The sequence below is a fragment of the Pseudophryne corroboree genome, chromosome 3, assembly GCF_028390025.1.
Source record: "Pseudophryne corroboree isolate aPseCor3 chromosome 3, aPseCor3.hap2, whole genome shotgun sequence".
Taxonomy (NCBI): domain Eukaryota; kingdom Metazoa; phylum Chordata; class Amphibia; order Anura; family Myobatrachidae; genus Pseudophryne; species Pseudophryne corroboree.
In genome coordinates this window covers 83,494,724-83,516,846 of record NC_086446.1, presented here as the reverse complement: position 1 = coordinate 83,516,846, position 22,123 = coordinate 83,494,724, and the positions used below count along the sequence as shown (strand labels likewise).

At 47.7% G+C, this 22,123-nt stretch overlaps 1 protein-coding gene across 1 annotated transcript; it reads left to right on the top strand.

The window, feature by feature from the left end:
- The first annotated feature begins 348 nt into the window (after positions 1-348).
- Positions 349-17,247, top strand: LOC135054823 (oocyte zinc finger protein XlCOF22-like). The gene is made up of 5 exons (XM_063958200.1): positions 349-419; positions 9,896-9,974; positions 10,056-10,153; positions 11,539-11,746; positions 12,539-17,247. The coding sequence occupies exons 2-5, from the start codon at positions 9,944-9,946 to the stop codon at positions 13,165-13,167; spliced, it is 966 nt and encodes a 321-aa protein (XP_063814270.1). The 5' UTR covers positions 349-419; positions 9,896-9,943; the 3' UTR covers positions 13,168-17,247.
- The last annotated feature ends 4,876 nt before the right edge of the window (positions 17,248-22,123 follow it).

Sequence of the window (22,123 nt, the reverse complement as noted above, 5' to 3'; positions counted from 1 at the left end):
ATACAAGTGGGTCACATGCAAGGGACCCTACTCTGTTGATTTCAGGTGTCAAATTTGTGACAGAAGACTCATTAACCCTTGCGAAACTGAATGATCTGAATAAGAAGCTGGAGTTCGAATAAGAAGTGAATAAGAAGCTGGAGCTTGAATAAGAAGTGAATAAGAAGCTGGCCGAATAAGAAGCTAACTTCAGCCTCGTATTCCTTTCATGATAAATGATGAGTGTGGTCTTCGGAAAAATGGCCACCGCTTGCTTACAGAGGGGACAGTTACAGCACGTATTGCACCGTGAGTTCCCCTCAAGAACGCCTCCTTTAAGCCACGTGAGTCACCAATGCGATCACATGGTACGGGGGCGGGTTTTGTTGGTGTCTCTTTCTGTGCAGCTGCGTCAGCCGGATGAACTTCAGGAGAATCCGGTAACACAGCAGTGTATTGAGCAGCTCTATGTGACAGCTGCTGTAACAGGCTACTGGGGGTTAGTGTGTGACAGGTTGCTGAGCAGGAAGAGAAGGTTATGTGTGACAGCTGCTGTGAAGGAGTGGGCAGGCTGCTGTGGTGGTGGTGGGGTGGGGGACGTGTGACCGGAATCTGTGCAGGAGGGGGGATGTGTTGCAGCTGTTGTGCATGGCAGGGAAAAAAACAGGCGTGTGTCAGGCAGGGGCTGAGGGGGCAGACTCAAGCAAGCGGCCCAGCTTTTCACAGGGAATCTACAGTCAGGTGGCCCTGGAACACTTATTGCACTGGCCCGGGGGTTGATGGCACCCTGCCCAGCCAGCCCCTGGTGACAGGAGACTGTGCATCTGTCACAGCTTCTGTCCGGGGGAGTTAGTAGATACGTGTGCAGGGAAGGATGTGACAACTGCTGTGCGGGGTAGGTGTGTGTGTGTGTGTGTGTGTGTGTGTGTGTGTAATCTGCTGTTATGTAGGGTGGGGTCGTGGAATATAATACTGGCTGCTGCATGGGCCAATGTGACAGCTGTTGTGCGGGGAGAGGGAAGTGTGACTGCTGCTATACAGGGGGGTGACAGCTGCGTGCCGACGGGGTGAACTTGTGACAGCTGCTGTGCGGGGAGAGGGAAGTGTGACAGGTTCTGCGCAGGGGTGATGTGTTATAGCTGCTACGCTGGGGTGGATCTGTGACAGTGCTGCATGGGGGGGGCAGTAGCGGATCTTGCCACGGGCAAGCAGGACTTTTGCCCGGGGTGCCACCTTCCGGAGGACGAGGGCGCCGCACCATGGCAAGATCTGCTACTGTGCCCCCCCGCTGCCCGCTGTGAAGGGAACTAGACGCTACGCATCTAGTTTCCCTTCGTGGAGAGGACCTTTGCTGTGCAGTGCGCAATGACGTCATCGTTCACCGCACAGCAATGTGGGACTGACACAGACGCTAGGGGTCATAATTGACCTCTAGTGTCTGTCTAGGCTGTGCTATGGGAGAGACGTCTCTCCCATAGATCCGAGGAGGGGAGCGGCGCTGGCGGAGGTCTGCAGCGGTCGGGAATCAGGAGCGGGGATAGAAAGCATTATTTTATTTTTTCTCTGACGTCCTAAGTGGATGCTGGGACTCCGTAAGGACCATGGGGAATAGCGGCTCCGCAGGAGACTGGGCACAAACTAAAGAAAGCTTTAGGACTAACTGGTGTGCACTGGCTCCTCCCACTATGACCCTCCTCCAGACCTCAGTTAGATTTTTGTGCCCGGCTGAGCTGGATGCACACTAGGAGGCTCTCCTGAGCCTGCTAGAAAGAAAGTTAGAATTAGGTTTTTTATTTTCAGTGAGATCTGCTGGCAACAGACTCACTGCTACGAGGGACTAAGGGGAGAAGAAGCGAACCTACCTGCTTGCAGCTAGCTTGGGCTTCTTAGGCTACTGGACACCATTAGCTCCAGAGGGATCGAACACAGGGCCCGACCTCGATCGTCCGGTCCCGGAGCCGCGCCGCCGCCCCCCTTACAGAGCCAGAAGCAAGAAGTGGTCCAGAAAATCGGCGGCAGAAGACTTTCAGTCTTCAACAAGGTAGCGCGCAGCACTGCAGCTGTGCGCCATTGCTCCTCATGCACACCTCACACTCCGGTCACTGATGGGTGCAGGGCGCTGGGGGGGGTGCCCTGAGCAGCAATAAGACACCTTGGCTGGCAAATATACACCATATATAGTCCAAAAGGCTATATAGGTGTAAATTAACCCCTGCCAGATTTCCAAAAAAAGTGGGAGAAAGTCCGACGAAAAAGGGGCGGGGCTATCTCCCTCAGCACACTGGCGCCATTTTTCCCTCACAGCTCCGCTGGAAGGATCGCTCCCTGGCTCTCCCCTGCAGTCCTCCATACAAATGTGAAAAAAGAGAGGGGGGGCACTAAATTTAGGCGCAATATAGATATATTAAGCAGCTATAGGGGAAAACACTCTGTTATAGTGATATCCCAGTGTATATAGCGCTCTGGTGTGTGCTGGCATACTCTCTCTCTGTCTCCCCAAAGGGCTTTGTGGGGTCCTGTCCTCAGTCAGAGCATTCCCTGTGTGAGTGTGCGGTGTGTCGGTACGGCTGTGTCGACATGTATGATGAGGAAAATTATGTGGAGGCGGAGCAGATGCCGGTAAATGTGATGTCACCCCCTGCGGGGTCGACACCTGAGTGGATGGACTTATGGAAGGAATTACGTGAAAGTGTCAACTCCTTACATAAAAGGTTCGACGACATGGGACAGCCGGCTTCTCAGCCTGTGCCTGCCCAGGCGTCTCAAAAGCCATCAGAGGCTCTAAAACGCCCGCTACCTCAGATGGCAGACACAGATGTCTACACGGATACTGACTCCAGTGTCGACGACGATGAGACAAATGTAACTTCCAATAGGGCCACACGTTACATGATTGAGGCAATGAAAAATGTGTTGCACATTACTGATATTACCCCCGGTACCACAAAAAAGGGTATTATGTTTGGGGAGAAAAAACTACCAGTAGTTTTTCCCTCATCTGAGGAATTAAACGAAGTGTGTGAAGAAGCGTGGGCTTCTCCCGATAAGAAATTGGTAATTTCTAAAAGGCTACTAATGACGTACCCTTTCCCGCCAGAGGATAGGTCACGTTGGGAAACACCCCCTAGGGTAGATAAAGCGCTCACACGCTTGTCAAAAAAGGTGGCACTACCGTCTGAGAGGCAGAGGAGGAAACGCATAAACCGACTGGTACACCCACGGTGTCACTAGAGCGTCCACAGCGATCGCCTGAGGGTCCCTTGACCTGGCGCAATACCTTTTTAGCTTTTTGTTTAGGCGGGACGCCATCATGTCCACCTGTGGTTTTTCCCAACGGTTGACCAGCATTCGGAAAACTTCTGGATGAAGTCCCCATTCTCCCGGGTGGAGGTCGTGCCTGCTGAAGAAGTCTGCTTCCCAGTTGTCCACTCCCGGAATGAATACTGCTGTCAGCGCTAACACATGATTCTCTGCCCATCGGAGAATCCTTGTGGCTTCTGCCATTGCCCTCCTGCTTCTTGTGCCGCCCTGTCTGTTTACCTGGGCGACCGCCGTGATGTTGTCTGACTGGATCAGCACCGGCCGGTTCTGAAGCAGGGGTCTTGCTTGACTTAGGGCATTGTAAATGGCCCTTAGCTCCAGAATATTTATGTGAAGCGAAATCTCCTGATTTGACCACAGTCCTTGGAAATTTCTTCCCTGTGTGACTGCCCCCCAGCCCCGAAGGCTGGCATCCGTGGTCACCAGGACCCAGTCCTGTATTCCGAATCTGCGGCCCTCTAGTAGATGAGCCCTCTGCAGCCACCACAGCAGCGACACCCTGGTTCTTGCCGACAGGGTTATCCGCTGTTGCATCTGGAGATGGGACCCGGACCATTTGTCCAACAGGTCCCACTGGAAAGTCCTTGCGTGGAACCTTCCGAATGGAATTGCCTCGTACGAAGCTACCATTTTTCCCAGGACTCGAGTGCATTGATGTACCGACACCTGTCCCGGTTTTAGGATGTCTCTGACTAGAGATGACAACTCCTCGGCTTTTTCCACTGGAAGAAACACTCTTTTCTGGTCTGTGTCCAGAATCATTCCCAGGAACAGAAGACGTGTCGTCGGGACCAGCTGTGACTTTGGAAAATTAAGAATCCAGCCGTGCTGTTGTAGCACTTCCCGAGAAAGTGCTACCCCCACTATCAACTGTTCCTTGGACCTCGCCTTTATCAGGAGATCGTCCAAGTACGGGATAATTGAAACTCCTTTCTTGCGAAGGAGTATCATCATTTCGGCCATTACCTTGGTAAAGACCCTCGGTGCCGTGGATAATCCAAACGGCAGCGTCTGGAACTGATAGTGACAGTCCTGTACCACAAATCTGAGGTACTCCTGGTGAGGAGGGTAAATGGGGACATGGAGGTAAGCATCCTTGATGTCCAGTGATACCATGTAATCCCCCTCTTCCAGGCTTGCAATAACCGCCCTGAGCGATTCCATCTTGAACTTGAATTTTTTTATATATGTGTTCAAGGATTTTAAATTTAAGATGGGTCTCACCGAACCGTCCGGTTTCGGTACCACAAACATTGTGGAATAGTAACCCCGTCCTTGTTGAAGGGCACCTTGACTATCACCTGCTGGGAATACAGCTTGTGTATCGCCTCTAACACTGCCTCCCTGCCTGAGGGAGTTGTTGGCAAGGCAGATTTGAAGAAACGGCGCGGGGGAGATGTCTCGAATTCCAGCTTGTACCCCTGAGATACTACTTGAAGGATCCAGGGATCCACCTGTGAGCGAGCCCACTGATAGCTGAAGTTTTTGAGACGGGCCCCACCGTACCTGACTCCGCCTGTGGAGCCCCAGCGTCATGCGGCGGAAGCGAGGGAGGACTTTTGCTCCTGGGAACTATACTCGTGGTTCCGGATTGGCCAAGAAGAGCTTGGTACCCAGAACTTCAAGAGATGATATCAGAGGACCCATGGCCTCTGCCGATCAGACAGGACCTGCTGCAGCAGGGGCCCTGTCTGTTCCAGGACTTACCGCGACTACATTTGACGGCATGGCGGTTGAACACCGGATCCTAAAGGAAAAGGGCATTCCTACGCTGATAAATGCTAGGAAGGATGTTACAGCAAAACATTATCACCGTATATGGCGGAAATAAGTTGCTTGGTTTGAGGCCAGGAAGGCCCCAACGGAGGATTTTCAGCTGGGTCGATTCCTGCACTTCCTACAGTCAGGGGTGACTATGGGCCTAAAATTGGGTTCCATTAAGGTCCAAACTTCGGCTCTGTCGATTTTCTTCCAGAAAGAACTGGCTTCACTGCCTGAAGTTCAGACATTTGTTAAGGGAGTGCTGCATATTCAGCCCCCTTTTGTGTCCCCAGTGGCACTTTGGGATCTCAACGTGGTGTTGAAGTTCCTAAAGTCACATTGGTTCGAACCACTTAAGTCCATGGAATTGAAATATCTCACGTGGAAAGTGGTCATGCTGTTGGCCTTGACTTCGGCCAGGCGTGTGTCAGAATTGGCGGCTTTGTCATGTAAAAGCCCTTATCTGATTTTCCATATGGATAGGGCAGAATTGAGGACTCGTCCCCAGTTTCTCCCTAAGGTGGTATCTGCTTTTCACGTGAACCAACCTATTGTGGTGCCTGCGGCTACTAGGGACTTGGAGGACTCCAAGTTACTGGACGTAGTCAGGGCCTTGAAAATATATGTTTCCAGGATGGCTGGAGTCAGGAAAACTGACTCGCTATTTATCCTGTATGCACCCAACAAGCTGGGTGCTCCTGCTTCGAAGCAGACTATTGCTCGCTGGATATGTAGCACAACTCAGCTTGCGCATTCTGCGGCTGGACTGCCGCATCCTAAATCTGTAAAAGCCCATTCCACGAGGAAAGTGGGCTCTTCTTGGGCGGCTGCCCGAGGGGTCTCGGCTTTGCAACTTTGCCGAGCAGCTACTTGGTCGGGGTCAAATACGTTTGCTAGATTCTACAAGTTTGACACCCTGGCTGAGGAGGACCTAGAGTTCGCTCATTCGGTGCTGCAGAGTCATCCGCACTCACCCGCCCGTTTGGGAGCTTTGGTATAATCCCCATGGTCCTTACGGAGTCCCAGCATCCACTTAGGACGTCAGAGAAAATAAGATTTTACTCACCGGTAAATCTATTTCTCGTAGTCCGTAGTGGATGCTGGGCGCCCATCCCAAGTGCGGATTGTCTGCAATACTTGTATATAGTTATTGTTAAACTAACGGGTAATTGTTGAGAAGCCATCTGTTGAGAGGCTTCGTTGTTTTTCATACTGTTAACTGGGTATAGTATCACGAGTTGTACGGTGTGATTGGTGTGGCTGGTATGAGTCTTACCCGGGATTCAAAATCCTTTCCTAATTGTGTCAGCTCTTCCGGGCACAGTATCCTAACTGAGGTCTGGAGGAGGGTCATAGTGGGAGGAGCCAGTGCACACCAGTTAGTCCTAAAGCTTTCTTTAGTTTGTGCCCAGTCTCCTGCAGAGCCGCTATTCCCCATGGTCCTTACGGAGTCCCAGCATCCACTACGGACTACGAGAAATAGATTTACCAGTGAGTAAAATCTTATTATTTCAGCGGCGCTACAACTATATAGGGGGCGTAACTGACCACGCCCCCACAATGAGGTCACGCCCCTATTTCCCGCCCTGGGTGCCAAAAGGGATAGAACCAACCCTGGGTGGGGGGGGGGGGGGGGGGTGACAGGCTGTTGTGCAGTAGTGGGCACAATCCCTCTTTATGCATACACATCTATCGGTCGTTCTATTGAACAGCAGATATATGGCAGGTCCGTCGGCCAGTGTGTACGAGCCAAGAGTTGGTCCCCTTCTGTCACCTAGGCTTGCCATCCACACTGCTGCGGGCACAGAGAGACAGGTTCTGAGACTTATAAGCAAACTGTAATGCATCAACTTCAGGATATGTTACAATACCAACACTATGGCCCAGATTTATCAAGCCTTGGAGAGTGATAAATAGCACAGTGATGTGACATGTAAGTTAGGAGCTGATTGGCTGGTACGTTATCACTGTGCTATGTATCACTCTCCAAGGCTTGATAAATGGGGGCCTATGCGGCCTTGTGCTATCACTAATACATTCAGCAGACGTTATTTGCAGCTTTCGGTACAGTTGTAGGTGAATGGGAAGACATTGGCTTATTTTACACATACAGGGAGCTATGTATCAAACCTTCTTGGGAGCTAGAGTGGAGACGTTTTCTATAGGAACCAGCTTCTGTGATTTTATAGACTGTGCTAGATAATATCTAGCAGCTGATGGGTTGCTATAGGCAACTCCTCCACTTTATCTCTCTCAAACGTTTGATACATCTCGAACTTCTTTGCCCTAATCACAGCTGTTTCCTGAGGTCTGGCACTGGGGGCGTAGATGCCAGGGGTGCACGGCATTTTGGTTACATTCACTATTGTAACACAATTCTCTTATAGTGTAGCAGGGGATTTGGAGAAGGATTGAGTTCCAATAAAGGGGGGGACAGGGCAGTAAAAATCTTGGTGGCGAGCGTGAGAAGAGGTATCCAGGGGGGAGCATAGTCAGACGAGCCCACGGGGGCGCATAAATGCTTTATTCACAATATTAGAGAGTCTATGTAGGATATATTTATATACAGTATATATTGGGGATTGATTTGTAAAATAGACTCTTGTATATTATGTACAATTAGGGGCTGATTCTGAGTTGGGAGTGAATTAAAAAAGCAAAGTCGATGTTACAATGCAAAGGGTGCAAAAAAAATAGCATTTTTGTTTATGCATGCAGGGTAAATACTGCTTGCTTTTGCATGTAGCCCACAAATGCTCGGCAGCTTTAGTCTTACACTGCAATTTAAATTTATCCTGTAAAAAACAATTACAAATATGCAGAGTTTCATTGACATATTCATTGATGGGGGTATATTTACTAAGCTCCCGATTTTGACCAAGTTGGTGTTTTTTCTTCAAAGTGTCATCTCGGTCATTTACTAAACACAAATCTCGGCAGTGATGAGGGCATTCGTATTTTTTTTTGAGGGCTGTAAAAAAAAATACGAATGAATACACCATCGGTCAAACACGCCTGTTGTTTTACAGAACTCGGTCATTTACTAATCTCAATCACTGCCGACATTAGCCAAACACTGCCGGGAAAAAGTACAAATCGTAAAAAAAGCAGATTTCAAATAGACCTGCTTTTTTTTTTTTTTACCGTGTTCTGATAGGCATGCACGGATCAGTGAGATCCGTACGTGTTTATCAGTGGGAAGGGGTGTGAAAGGGTTAAAAATCTGGAAAAAAAATTGCGTGGGGTCCCCCCTCCTAACATAGGTAAGTATGTGTGTATTTAGGTGTGCATGTATGTTTAATTAAATTTTACTATCACGGTGTGTGTGGGTTTTTTTTTTTTGGGGGGGGTATTTTTTTGTAGTAGAACTACAGGTACCAGCGGGCCCGTTTTTCCCCTGCATGCTGGTACTTGTGGTTCTCCAAGTAACAGCTTGCGGGGAGGCTTGTAGTTCTGCTACAAAAAACAGTATTCTTTTTTTTCTTTCTTACACAAAAGGCTATCAGCCCCCCCATTCACCGCCCAGGGATGAGGGGGGAGGGGGGGGAGACAGCCTCGGGCTTCACCCCTTGCACTTGGGCGGCTGGAGCGAGGGGACCCCTTGATTTTAGGGGTCCCCACTCCAGGGTACCCCGGCCAGGGGTGACTAGTTGGGGGGGGTAATGCCACGGCCGCAGAGGCCAACATAAAAGTGCCCCCGGCTGTGGCATTATCTCTCTGACTAGTGGAGCCCGGTGCTGGTGTTAAAAATACGGGGTACCCCTACGCTTTTTGTCCCCCGTATTTTTTGCACCAGGACCAGGCGCAGAATCCGGTGCTGGTTGTTAAAATATGGGGGAACCCCTGTCAAATTTTTCCCTATATTTTTTCAACCAGGACCGGCTCAAAGAGCCCGAGGCTGGTTATGCTTAGGAGGGGGGACCCCACACAATTTTTTTTCTGATTTTTGACCCTTTCCACACTTCTTTTAATGTTCACAATGAAGCCCTGCATGGATCTCACAGATGCGGCCGGGATTCATTGTGTTAAGTCCGGCATTGTTTTACTAATCACTCCCGTAAAACACTGCTTGACATTACGAATGAAATCGACTTCGGAAAACACTAAAATGCAGAATACGACAGCATAGTAAATGAGGCGTAAAAAAAACAAAAAGTTGCAAATTCTCACTAACGATGTCATTCGTGTTTAATCTCCCTCCAAATCCCGACAAATACGAATCTTAGTAAATATACCCCATGGTCTCTGTCATTACACAGGATTACACATTAGTGAGGAACCACCCCGTGAGTGTGGGACACCCAGCAGCCGTCCCCATGTGTCAGGAGGACTGAGCAGGACTCAGAGCCCCATCACGGTGCCTCCACCTCAGTCACTAATACATGAGAGAGGCAATGACCAGAAGATCCTGGAACCCGCCAACAAGATCATTCACCTGCTGACTGGAGAGGTGACTGCTGGGAATGGGGCATTATACAGTAACACCAGGTGATGTGTCTGGGTGATGACTGGAGAGGTGACTGCTGGGAATTGGACATTATACAGTAACACCAGGGGAGGTGTCTGGGTGATGACTGGAGAGGTGACTGCTGGGAATGGGGCATTATACAGTAACACCAGGGGAGGTGTCTGGGCGATGACTGGAGAGGTGACTGCTGGGAATGGGGCATTATACAGTAACACCAGGGGAGGTGTCTGGGTGATGACTGGAGAGGTGACTGCTGGGAATGGGGAATTATACAGTAACACCAGGGGAGGTGTCTGGGTGATGACTGTGTCATTGTATGTGTCGGGTTCCTAAAAGGTGTCAGGATGTCACTATATCTCCATGCAGGATGGAGAGTATACAGAGGAACACAGGGGTCTGTATAAGGATGCGATAATGGAGAAACACTGGCACCTCACATCACTGGGTAAGACGAGCATCCCTAGACATCCACTTAATTTGATTCGAAAAAAAAGCAATTTATTTGGTTTCTATGTGTCTCCTACAGATGTAACCAGTAACAGAGAGGTCCCTGAGAGATGTCCTCGTCCTCTTTATTCACAGGATTGTACAGAGGAGAATCACAGGATCCCACAGGAGGATCAGGTAGGTGGGATCTTGTGTCTCGCAAAATTACAAAATGCCAAAGTAACTTTACTCTATATGGGGGTATATGCAATTACCGGCGAATCGCTGCAAATTTTCGCCCGTTTTTTAATTCGACCGTCGAATTTCGGCAAGTGGGTGTCGAAATTCACCATATTCAATGAAAAACGGATTCGACAGTCCCGCTGTCGAAAAACGGCCGATTTGACGGATTTTGATCCGATTTTAAAAAAACTGGGAAAAACGGGAAAATACCCAAAAAAAAATTGCGTGGGGTCCCCCCTCCAAACCATAACCAGCCTCGGGCTCTTCGAGCCGGTCCTGGTTTTAAAAATCCGGGGGGAAAACGGACAGGGGATCCCATCAGCCACCCATCCGCAGCCCTTGAATGGGGGGTACAGCCTCGGGCTTCACCCCTGGCCCTTGGGTGGCTGGGGGGGGGGGGGGGGCCTTGATTGAAGGGGTCCCCACTCCCCCAGGGTACCCCGGCCAGGGGTGACTAGTTGGATATTTAATGCCACGGCCGCAGGGCGCTATATAAAAGTGACCCCCGGCTGTGGCATTATCTGTCCAGCTAGTGGAGCCCGATGCTGGTGTAAAAAATACGGGGGACCCCTACTCTTTTTGTCCCCCGTATTTTTTGCACCAGGCGCAGAGCCCGGTGCTGGTTTTAAAAATACGGGGGATCCCCTGTCCGTTTTCCCCCCGGATTTTTAGAACTAGGACCGGCTCGAAGAGCCCGAGGCTGGTTATGCTTTGGAGGGGGGACCCCACGCAATTTTTTTTCGGGTTTTTACCATTCCATAAAAAAAAAAAATATATATATATATATATATATATATATATATTTTGAAAAATATATAAATAATACTTGTGCCTCCAAAAAAGACAAACCAAGTACCTAATCCTTTCTAATATAAATAGATATACTATTACCAATAAAAAAAACACCCAAAAAAACATGTTTTAAATTTTTTTTATTAGATTCCGCCACCAAAGTGTGGCGGATTGAAAATGATGAATTTACTGTCTAAAAGCACTGTTGTCGAATTTCAAAACTTCAATTGAATATACTTTTGGCGAATTGCCGCATTTGTACCATTGCAGAAATGTCGAATTTCACAAAAGTCGAATTTCAAAAAGTCAAATTTGGAAAGTCCATTTTTTTGACGAAAAGTACTGAATTGCATTGTCGAATTTTTTTGGGGGGGCGAAAAAGTCCAGTTTTTCGACAATTTCGGGAATTCGACCGCAATTGCATATACCCCATGGTCTGTAGAGAAGCTGTGTGTATCTTATACTTTATTCCTCTACTCTTTAATAATGTCTGGTTTCATTAATAGGAATTAATGTGGTGTTTTGTTTTATTTGTTTTTGTTAATTAGAATGAAGATCTTAGTGTTATTGAAGTAGAAATTGTAGAGAAAGAAGAAGAGTCATATGTGACTGATATTAAGGTAGAAGATATAAAGAGAGAAGAAGAGACGTTTATGACTGATATTAAGGTAGAAGATATAAAGAGAGAAGACGAGACGTATGTGAGGGGTGATCAGCAGTGTAAGGAGGAGGAAATCCCTACAGATATCAGCACAGGTGAGTGATAATCACTTATTACAGAGAGTCACATATTCTCCTTGTTCTGTCCCTACAGCAGTTTCTTATTCTACACCCTTTGCTGTCAGTACAGACTAATGAGGGAAATGCATCTGCCCAGTGGGGGAGTCAGGCGTTATCGGCACCTATTAGACTCCTGCTCTCCCCCTCACATCATGTCACTGTGTGTTGACTCTTGATCTTACCAGTCTCCTCCCCACAGTCACTGGTGTATCCTATAGTGTAGGGTACATAACCATACTGATTCTATCACTGATCAGTGAAATGAGACCCTGCATGACCTTTCCCATGATCCTTTCTGTACACTACATATATAACCTTACCCATAATGCCACTTGTGTACTACCACAAGTGACATGACATCACCCTTGTGTAATTTTACATGAATGTTTCTCAATTTTATTAATACTAATACTGGGACAGTAACACAAAATAGTAGATGAATCACCCAAAGATCTCACACACCCTATCACAGCACACACTCACAACCTCTTCTCTCACACACGGCACTATGAGCACACGCCCATCACTGCACACTGGCTCCCCTCCAGTCTCTCTACCGTTGCTCTTCATCTCATATCTACTTCTGTGTCCTGCTCTGTATATCACTGTGGCTGGGTTTGGGTCATCTGCTTATTTAAGCCAATGTTTATCTGTTGTCTACAAAAGTCTTATTTGCTGTTTGCACGTATATAATTGTAATAAAGTGTAGTTTGAAAATCAAAATTTAAGTAAACCTCTTTAACTCATTAATTGTTTATTTAATTTCAGCAGATGGTGGTAGAAGCAGGAATATCTTGGAGGGATTTTTCATGTCATCTTCAGAGTTTAAAATAGAAGATAAGAGCACACAGGATTCTCCAGGAGAAAACTCAATGACCCTAAATTTACATCCAGTACTTCATGGTGCAGCTATGTCATCTGGTCCTTCTACTGATGAGAAATGTTCTCCTGATAACACAGATACATCTCATACAGACGCTAACATCTTTGCCTATTCCGAATCTGGAAAATGTTTTATTAATCGGTCAGTGTCTGTTAGACATCAAAGCTCTCAGACAGATGAGAAATCCTTTAAATGTCCTGAGTGTAGGAAACATTTTACAAAAAAATCATATCTTGTTAGACATCAGAGACGTCACTCAAGTGAGAGGCCATTCCCGTGCTCTGAGTGTGGGAAATGTTTTATAGACAAATCAGATCTTCTTAAACATCAGAAAACTCACACAGGGGAGAAACCGTTTCCATGTTCTGCGTGTGAGAGATGTTTTGTATTTAAATCAGATCTTGTTAAACATCAGAGACGTCACAGAGGCGAGAAACCGTTTTCATGCTCTGAGTGTGGGAAACGTTTTACGCTGAATTCAGAACTTGTTAGACATCAGAGAATACACAGGTGAGAAACCATTTCCTCGTTCTGGGAAATGTTTTACCGATGCATAGTATTTTGGAAGACTTCAGAAAATGGCACACTGGAGAAAAAAAACCTGTAAGATTTTTTTTATTAAAGTACAATGGGGTATAGAGACTCGGTAAGATCTGGGAGAATGAAAGTTTGCTCTGGAATTATTAACGCCTCCTCCCTCTTTACCCCCATAGCTTCCTGGCATACCTCAGTTGATTTGAAGATCACTTTGGGTGCTGCCATTGGCAGTCTGATATTTTTAAATGTTTTATTTAGCATTTTAGACCAGGAAGAAACTGTGGAGGTACTTGCTCCCTCCCGTGACCCCTTGATTAGCACACAATAAACCCTACATTACAGCATATTCGTGGAGTCCAAATGTGGAGAAAGATTTTCCTTCAACCTAGCATCCATAAATTCAGGGGACACCCATATTTGAAAGCAGGCGGTCCCCTCTTTTAAGTGATGGGACCCCTTAGTGCAAATTGTCTGCTGATCAGATGTGGACTATTCACTTTAAAGGTGGGAGGGCACTACTTGTCCTTTTATGTCCGGAAGTGAGCCTGTACTCATCAGTGCACCCAGATATGAGAGACATGGGGGAGTCCCCTCTTTCAAATTATGTGGCCCCTGAACAGCTATGTTTAATGGCAATTGCCAGACAATGTCACCCAATGCTACAGAATCATTTTGTTTTCCATAGATGGTTGAGGGCACCAGCATGGACCACTGGGGATGTGGATAGTGCTAGTGAAGAATAAGGGGGAGGAGGGCCCTGTTCGTAAGAGCTTATGGCCCTCATTCCGAGTTGATCGCTCGCTAGCTGTTTTTAGCAGCCGTGCAATCGCATAGGCGCTGCCCACGGGGGAGTGTATTTTCGCTTTGCAAGTGTGCGAACGCCCGTGCAGCCGATCTCTGCAAAAACATTTTGTGCAGTTTCTGAGCAGGTCTAGACTTAAACTCAGCCCTTGTGATCACTTCAGTTGTTTTGGTGCCAGAATTGACGTCGGACACCCGTCCTCCAAACGCCCAGACATGCTTGCGTTTTCCCTACCACTCCCAGAAAACGGTCAGTTGACACCCATAAATGCCCTCTTTCTGTCAATCTTCTTGCGATCGGCTGTGTGTATGGATTCTTCGTTAAATCCGTAGCTCAGCAACGATCCGCATTATACCCGTACGACGCGCGTGCGCATTGCGGTGCATGCGCAGTAGAGACCTGATTGCAGCTCAGAGAAAATCGGCAGCGTGAGATCAACTCGGAATGACCCCCAATATACTAAGGGAGGGGTTGCACAGTTGGAGGGTGAACAGGGAAGGATATATTGCACACTCCTAGTGAACTGGAAAGAATGTATAGCACACTTAAATCTGTGCCGTCTGTTTTAGTGTTGATTGTTACTGGTCGACTATACTGTATAGGACAAGCCCTTTACATGTTGCCATATTTTTTTTTAGAATTTTTTATTTATTCTCATAACTAGCACCAATAGGAGCCTTCTGTTAGCTCTTTTTTGACAAGATATATAAAACCAAGTTGAAAAATTGAAACTTTGGGCCTAATGGTGTGCACACATGCGCAGCGGCTGCACTGCACATGCGCACACAGTGCAATGCAAAAGCATCATCTGGTGCGATCGCCTCTGCCTGATTGACAGGCAGAGGCGGTTGCAGGGAGTGCCAGTGACGCTTGAACGCCGTTGGGGGGCATGGCCCGGACAACGCAGGTGTGTCCGGACCTTTGCTAGCTGCTGCGACCAAAACATGGAGGGTAGCCGCCTGCCTCCGCAGCTAGGCTGCGTAGACAGGGAGCTACTCACCAAATGCGAAAGCTTCACCGCCGTGCGATGCTTTTGCACCTCTGCGCGAGCGGGACAGGGCTTGGCATGCAGGGTGGACTAGCCCTGTGCTGGGTGTCCTCGCACATCTACAATCAGATCTGAATCACCCCCCTTGTTCAAAAGCACAAATTCAGGGCGGTATCCTATTAGCCCTGATGGTGGTCCTCTCAGGAATTATTTTTTTTGTAATTTCTTATATTGTCTCATGTAAAAAAAAAAAAAAAAACTTTGGCCGAAAAACCATAGGCTCTGCTAAAAGCCGCTGGACAGTTTGTATTTTCGCAGCACTTACTGCAGCTTTTAAATGCATTTGGGATCCGGTTTCGCCTGAGGCAGGCAAACTCCTGATACGTTCCAGCGGTCTGGGCTAATGGCATAGCCAAGGCATGCTAATTAGCTGCGGTAATTAACCACACCTAATAGGTTTCTGGCCTCAGTGTGTTAAGGGCAGTACACACTGGGAGAGATGTGTGCTGAGTGATCTGTCACAGACCGCTCAGCACACATCTCTCCCCCCGCACAGCACAGCGTGATGTGTGCTGGGGGGGGGGGGGGAGGACAGAGGGGGGCCACTCATTTCACTCAGCGGGTGAAGTGAGCGATGTGCTAGATTGAGCCTGCTCATCGCTATCTCTGCGGGGCATACACACGACAAATCCGTGCTTAAAATCTAAGCAATCTAGTCAGATTGCTTAGATTTTAAGAGCAGATCTCTCCATGTGTACCCCCTTTAATGGTTGAATTTATCACTGCAATCTATTATAGGTTACATCACACAGACACATATCTCTCAGCGGTGTGCATTGATTTTGTCTATTATCACTGCTGTGGTTTAGTGAATGGTCGTCACCCACCTGGATCTAGATACTAGCACAGTCACTGTACCCACCATTTGGCTTGAGCCAGGCATTAGCTGAGTCACTGTACCCACTATTTCACTGGTGCCAGTAACTAGCACAGTCACTGTACCCACCATTTTCCTATCGCCAGGAACTAGCACGGGCACTCTACCCACTATTTGCCGGGAGCCAGGAACTAAAACAGTCACTGTATACGGATTGGGGCTGAGTTGCCAGGACGTTCAGGATGCCGGATGTCAGAATACTGACCGTGGCATACCGATGGTTAGAATCCAGAGAGGGGTTGAGTGAGTATGCTAACCATTCCCCCTCTAACCCTCACAGCAGCCTAAACCTAACCCCCCCCCCCCCTCAGCCTAAGCCTAACCCCCCTCGCTGGTGCCTAAACCTAACCCCTCCTGCCCGCAGCGTTAACCTTACCCCCCCTTCCCACAGTCTAACCCTCCACCTCTACCTAAACCGCACCCCCTACGACTCACCTCACTGGCGGCCAGGCAGTCACTTATCCAAAATCCCAGCTGGCAGGATGCTGGTGCCGGGATTGTGATCTCATTTGGGATGCTGGCGTCGGCATTCCGAGCAGTGTCAGGATACCGAATCCACTGTATACACCCTCTGCATGGAACCAAGAAAGAAAGCATAGTGGTTGAATCCACGTACATGTATCCCAACCAACAGCCACAGTTTTGCTGCTACCTCACGTATGAAGTAGTTCCCCCACCTTTCAGAATGTATGACCAATTTAGCAGGATCATCCTTACCTTCTGTTTCGTGTCATTGTACTGTATTTGTTTACATTACGATCCCCTCAGAGTAATGAGCTGAATGTGTTGGTGCTTTAGAAAATGAAAGCGAATACAAGATGATTCTTGTAAGAATTACAGCATAACACACAGCAGATGCCGCCATTTGGTGGCTGAAACATCACCCATGAGAAAACAACCTATCCATTCACTAGGAGCTAGTGACATCACTGAGATACTCCATGTATTACACCACTGTATTGTAAAGAATGCCCCGAAAATGGCTGCCGGCGCTGTGTGTCAGTGACAGTTGTCCTTTGATGCGATATTGGAATGTATGTAACACCTTCACCATAAAAATAATTTGAGTCTCATAGTTGTCGCTCTTTTTCTGTGCAAGCGAATGTACATTACTGGTCTATGTTTTATAATGACTCCTATAGTGTGTAGTTTGCACAGTGAGTAATTAAATGTTTTATGTTCAGTATTCATTTTATATTGTATTTATACTTTACAATTATTTGATGACTAAGTCTGTTAAATAGCATTACTGTGTATAGATTTATATGATATTCAGTTATATAGTCTGTACACAAATATGGTATTAAAATCTGCAATTGGCAACCATGTTGACATTGATTTTGTTAAGATTATTTAAACAAAAGATAAAAATAAAATGAAGGAAGGAGTTTCTATGTATAGCCTGTGGGGGCGTGGCTTGGCAGCCTAAGATGGTGGACGTCTTACTGAGCCACTGTTTCCACTTCTCTACAGAGTATCAGCTGACCTACAGGAGTGTCCTCATGTACCGAGTGTCTATACGCCATGCGGCTCCAGATGGCCAGCGTGACTGAGTTGCTGCAGGAGGTGTAGTATACAGTATGCCGATGCAGCTCACGATGTAAATCGCAGATTAAGCACATCGGAACTTGACGTGGTAGAAAGCTGCTGGATGAGATATTTGTACTCTGGCACTGGAAAAAATAGGATTTTTATACCTACCGGTAAATCCTTTTCTCTTATTCCGTAGAGGATGCTTCAAGAACCATGGGGTATAGACTGGATCCGCAGGAGACATGGGCAGTTTAAGACTTTAAAAGGGGTGTGAACTGGCTCCTCCATCTATGCCCCTCCTCCAGACTCCAGTTATAGGAACTGTGCCCAGGGAGACGGACATTTAGAGGAAAAGGATTTATTTAATTATTTTAAACTAAGGTGAGATACATACCAGCTCACACCTCAAACACGCCATACAACATGGCATTCTACAACAACGCATGCAACGGCATGACCAACATCAGTCACAGACTGACTGAACTTAGCTCATATGAGTGTAACCATAACCAAACCGCAGATACAGCCCGCACTGGGACGGGCGCCCAGCATCCTCTACGGACTAAGAGAAAAGGATTTACTGGTAGGTATTAAAATCCTATTTTCTCATACGTCCCAGAGGATGCTGGGGATGCTTCAAGAACCATGGGGTTTATAACAAAGCTCTAGAACGGTCGGGAGAGTGCGGATGACTCTGCAGCACCGATTAACCAAACGAGGTTCTCCTCAGCCAAGGTATCAAACTTGTAAAACTTCGCAAAGGTGTTCGATCCCGACCAAGTAGCGGCTCGGCAGAGCTGTAATGCCGAGACCCCTCGGGCAGCCGCCCAGGATGAGCCCACCTTTCTTGTAGAGTGGGCCTTTACCGATTTCGGTAACTGCAATTCTGCCGTAGAATGAGCCTGCTGAATTGTATTACAGATCCAGCGCGCAATAGTCTGCTTGGAAGCAGGAGCCCCAATCTTGTTGGGAGCCCACAGGACAAACAGAGCCTCTGTTTCTCTAATCTGCGCCGTTCTGGCGACATAGATTTTCAAAGCTCTGACCACATCGAGAGACTTCGACTCCGCCACGGCGTCAGTAACCACAATAGGCTGGTTTACATGAAATGATGAAACCACTTTTGGCAGAAATTGCTGACGAGTTCTCAACTCCACTCTATCAGCATGGAAGATTAAATAGGGGCTTTTGTGAGAAAAAGCCGCCAATTCAGATACCCGCCTTGTGGATGCCAAGGCCAACAACATGACTACTTTCCAAGTAAGGAATTTTAACTCAACCTTATGCGAAGGTTCAAACCAATGAGATTGCAGGAACTGCAATACCACATTAAGATCCCACGGTGCACAAATGGAGGTTGGATGTGCAGCACGCCTTTCACGAAGGTTTGAACTTCTGGAAGGGAGGCCAATTCTTTCTGAAAGAAGATTGACAAGGCGGGAATTTGTACTTTAATGGAACCCAACTTTAGGTCCACATCCACACCTGCTTGCAACAAATGGAACAAACTCCCCAGCTGAAAATCCTCCGTAGGAGCCTTCTTGGATTCACTCCAAGACACATATTTCCTCCAAATACGGTGGTAATGCTTTGCCGTTACTTCTTTTCTAGCCTGAAGAAGTGTGGGAATGACTTCACTGGGAATACCCTTTCGGGCTAGGATTTGGCGTTCAACCGACATGCCGTCAAACGCAGCCGCGGTAAGTCTTCAAACACACACGGTACTTGTTGTAACATGTCCTCCCGTAGAGGAAGAAGCCAGAGATCTTCTATGAGCAACTCCTGAAGATCTGGATACCAGGCCCTCTTTGGCCAGTCTGGAACAATGAGTATCGCCTGAACCCTTGTTCTTCTTATAATCTTTATCACCTTTGGAATGAGTGGCAGTGGAGGGAACACATAGACCGATGGAAACATCCACGGTGTCACTAGGGCATCCACCGCTATTGCTTGAGGGTCCCTCGACCTGGAACAATATCTCGGAATCTTCTTGTTGAGGCGAGACACCATCATGTCTATTTGAGGAATTCCCCAACGACTTGTCACTTCTGCAAAGACCTCTTGATGAAGACCCCACTCTCCTGGATGGAGATCGTGTCTGCTGAGGAAGTCTGCTTGCATGTCTCCGCCCAGCGAAGAACTTTCGTGGCCTCCGCCATCGCCGCTCTGCCGCTCTGCTCTTTATTCCGCCCTGACGGTTTATGTACGCCACTGCTGTCATGTTGTCTCACTGAATCAAGACGGGTAGACCGCGAAGATGTTCTGCTTGCAGAATGCCATTGTAAATGGCCCTTAATTCCAGAATGTTTATGTGCAGACAAGCTTCCTGGCTTGACCATTTTCCCTGAAAATTTCTCCCCTGTGTGACTGCTCCCCAGCCTCGGAGACTTGCATCTGTGGTCACTAGGATCCAATCCTGAATCCCGAACCTGCGTCCCTCCAGAAGGTGAGAACCGTGCAGCCACCACAGAAGGGAGATTCTGGTCCTGAAAGATAGGATTATTTTCCGGTGCATATCCAGGTGAGACCCGGACCACTTGTCCAACAGGTCCCACTGAAACTCTCTGGCATGGAACCTGCCAAACTGTATGGCCTCGTAGGCCACCACCATCTTCCCTAGCAACCGAGTGCATTGAAGAATCGACACTCTTACCAGTTTCAGAATCTGTTTCACCATGTTCTGTATTTCCAGAGCTTTTTCCTCTGGAAGAAAAACTCTCTGCAGTTCTGTATCCAGAATCATACCCAGTAACGACAGCCGTGTTGTCGGAACCAGCTGTGATTTTGGCAAGTTTAGGAGCCAACCATGTTGTTGCAGAATCGTCAGTGAGAGCGCAACGTTTTTCAGCAATTGCTCCTTGGATCTCACCTTTATGAGGAGATCGTCCAAGTACGGGGTAATTGTGACACCCTGCTTGCGCAGGAGAACCATAATTTCCGCCATAACCTTGGTGAAAATTCTCGGAGCCATGGACAGACCAAACGGCAACGTCTAAAATTGGTAATGACAATCCTGAACCGCATACCTCAGGTAAGCCTGATGTGCAGGATATATGGGGACGTGTAAGTAGGCATCCTTTATGTCGACCGACACCATAAAATCCCCATCCTCCAGACTGGAGATCACTATTCGGAGAGATTCCATCTTGAATTTTGAATTTTAGGTTCAGAATCGGTCTGATTGAGCCATCCGGCTTCGGGACCACGAACAGGCTCGAATAAAAGCCTTCCCCCTGTTGTGACGGGGGTACCGTGACAATGACTTGATTTTGACACAGCTTTAGTATTGCAGCGCATACTACCTCCCTTTCTGGAAGAGAAGCTGGCAAGGCCGATTTGAAAAATCGGTGAGAGGGCACGTCTTGAAACTCTAACTTGTACCCTTGGGTTACTATTTCTAATATCCAAGGATCCAGAGCCGAGTGAGCCCAGACCTGACTGAAGAGTTTGAGACGTGCCCCCACCGGTGCGGACTCCCTCAGAGGAGCCCCAGCCTCATGCGGTGGATTTGGTAGAAGCCGGAGAGGACTTCTGTTCTTGGGAAATTGCCACAGCCTGTGACCTTTTTTCCCTTCCTCTTCCTCTCGTAGTAAGGAAGGAGGACCCTTGTCCTTTTTTGTATTTATTGGGCCGAAAGGACTGCATCTGATAGTAGGGAGTTTTCTTTTGTTGCGCAGGAACATAAGGTAACAATGTTGACTTACCCGTGGTAGCCGTAGATACCAGGTCAGTGAGGCCGTCACCAAACAAGACACTACATTTAAATGGTAGAGACTCCATACTCTTCTTAGAGTCAGCATTCCATTGATGAATCCACAATGGCCTCCTAGCCGATACTGCCATGGCATTGGCCCTTGATCCCAAAAGGCCAATATCCCTTGCAGCTTCTTTTAAATATGCTGCAGCGTCCCTGATATGACCCAGAGTCAAAAGTACGCTATCCCTGTCCAGGGAATCTATTTCAGATGATCTGCCCACTTTTCAACATTGCTACTCACCCATGCTGAAGCAACGGCAGGCCTGGGTAGCGAACCTGTAGTGACATAAATGGATTTTAGTGTATTTTCCTGCTTACGATCCGCAGGATCCTTTAGGGCTGCCGTGTCAGGAGACGGAAGCGCTACCTTTTTGGACAGACGCTTTGTCCACCGTGGGGGTTGACTCCCACTTTTCCCTGTCCCCAGAGGGGAACGAATATGTTACCGGAATTCTATTGGGAACCTTCTTGTCAGGATTTTCCCAAGCTTTTTCAAAAAGAGCGTTCAGTTCATGAGAGGGAGGAAACGTTACCTCAGGTTTCTTTCCTTTAAACATACAGACCCTTGTATCAGGAACAGCAGAGTCCTCCGTGATATGTAATATGTCTTATCGCCACAATCATGTACCGAATGCTCTTAGCCAGTTTAGGATTCAATCTGGCATCACTGTAGTCGACACTGGAATCAGAGTCCGTGTCGGTATCTGTGTCTGCTATCTGGGTAAATGCACGTTTCTGTGACCCCGAAGGGGTCTGAGTTTGTGACCATGCATCCTCCATGGATTTTCTCCATGTCTGGTTCCTAGACTCAGATTTATCTAATCTCTTAGTCAACCGAGCCACATTTGCATTCAAAACACTCAACATATTTACCCAATCAGCCATCGGCAGTGCCGACAGTCACTCCCACAATCTT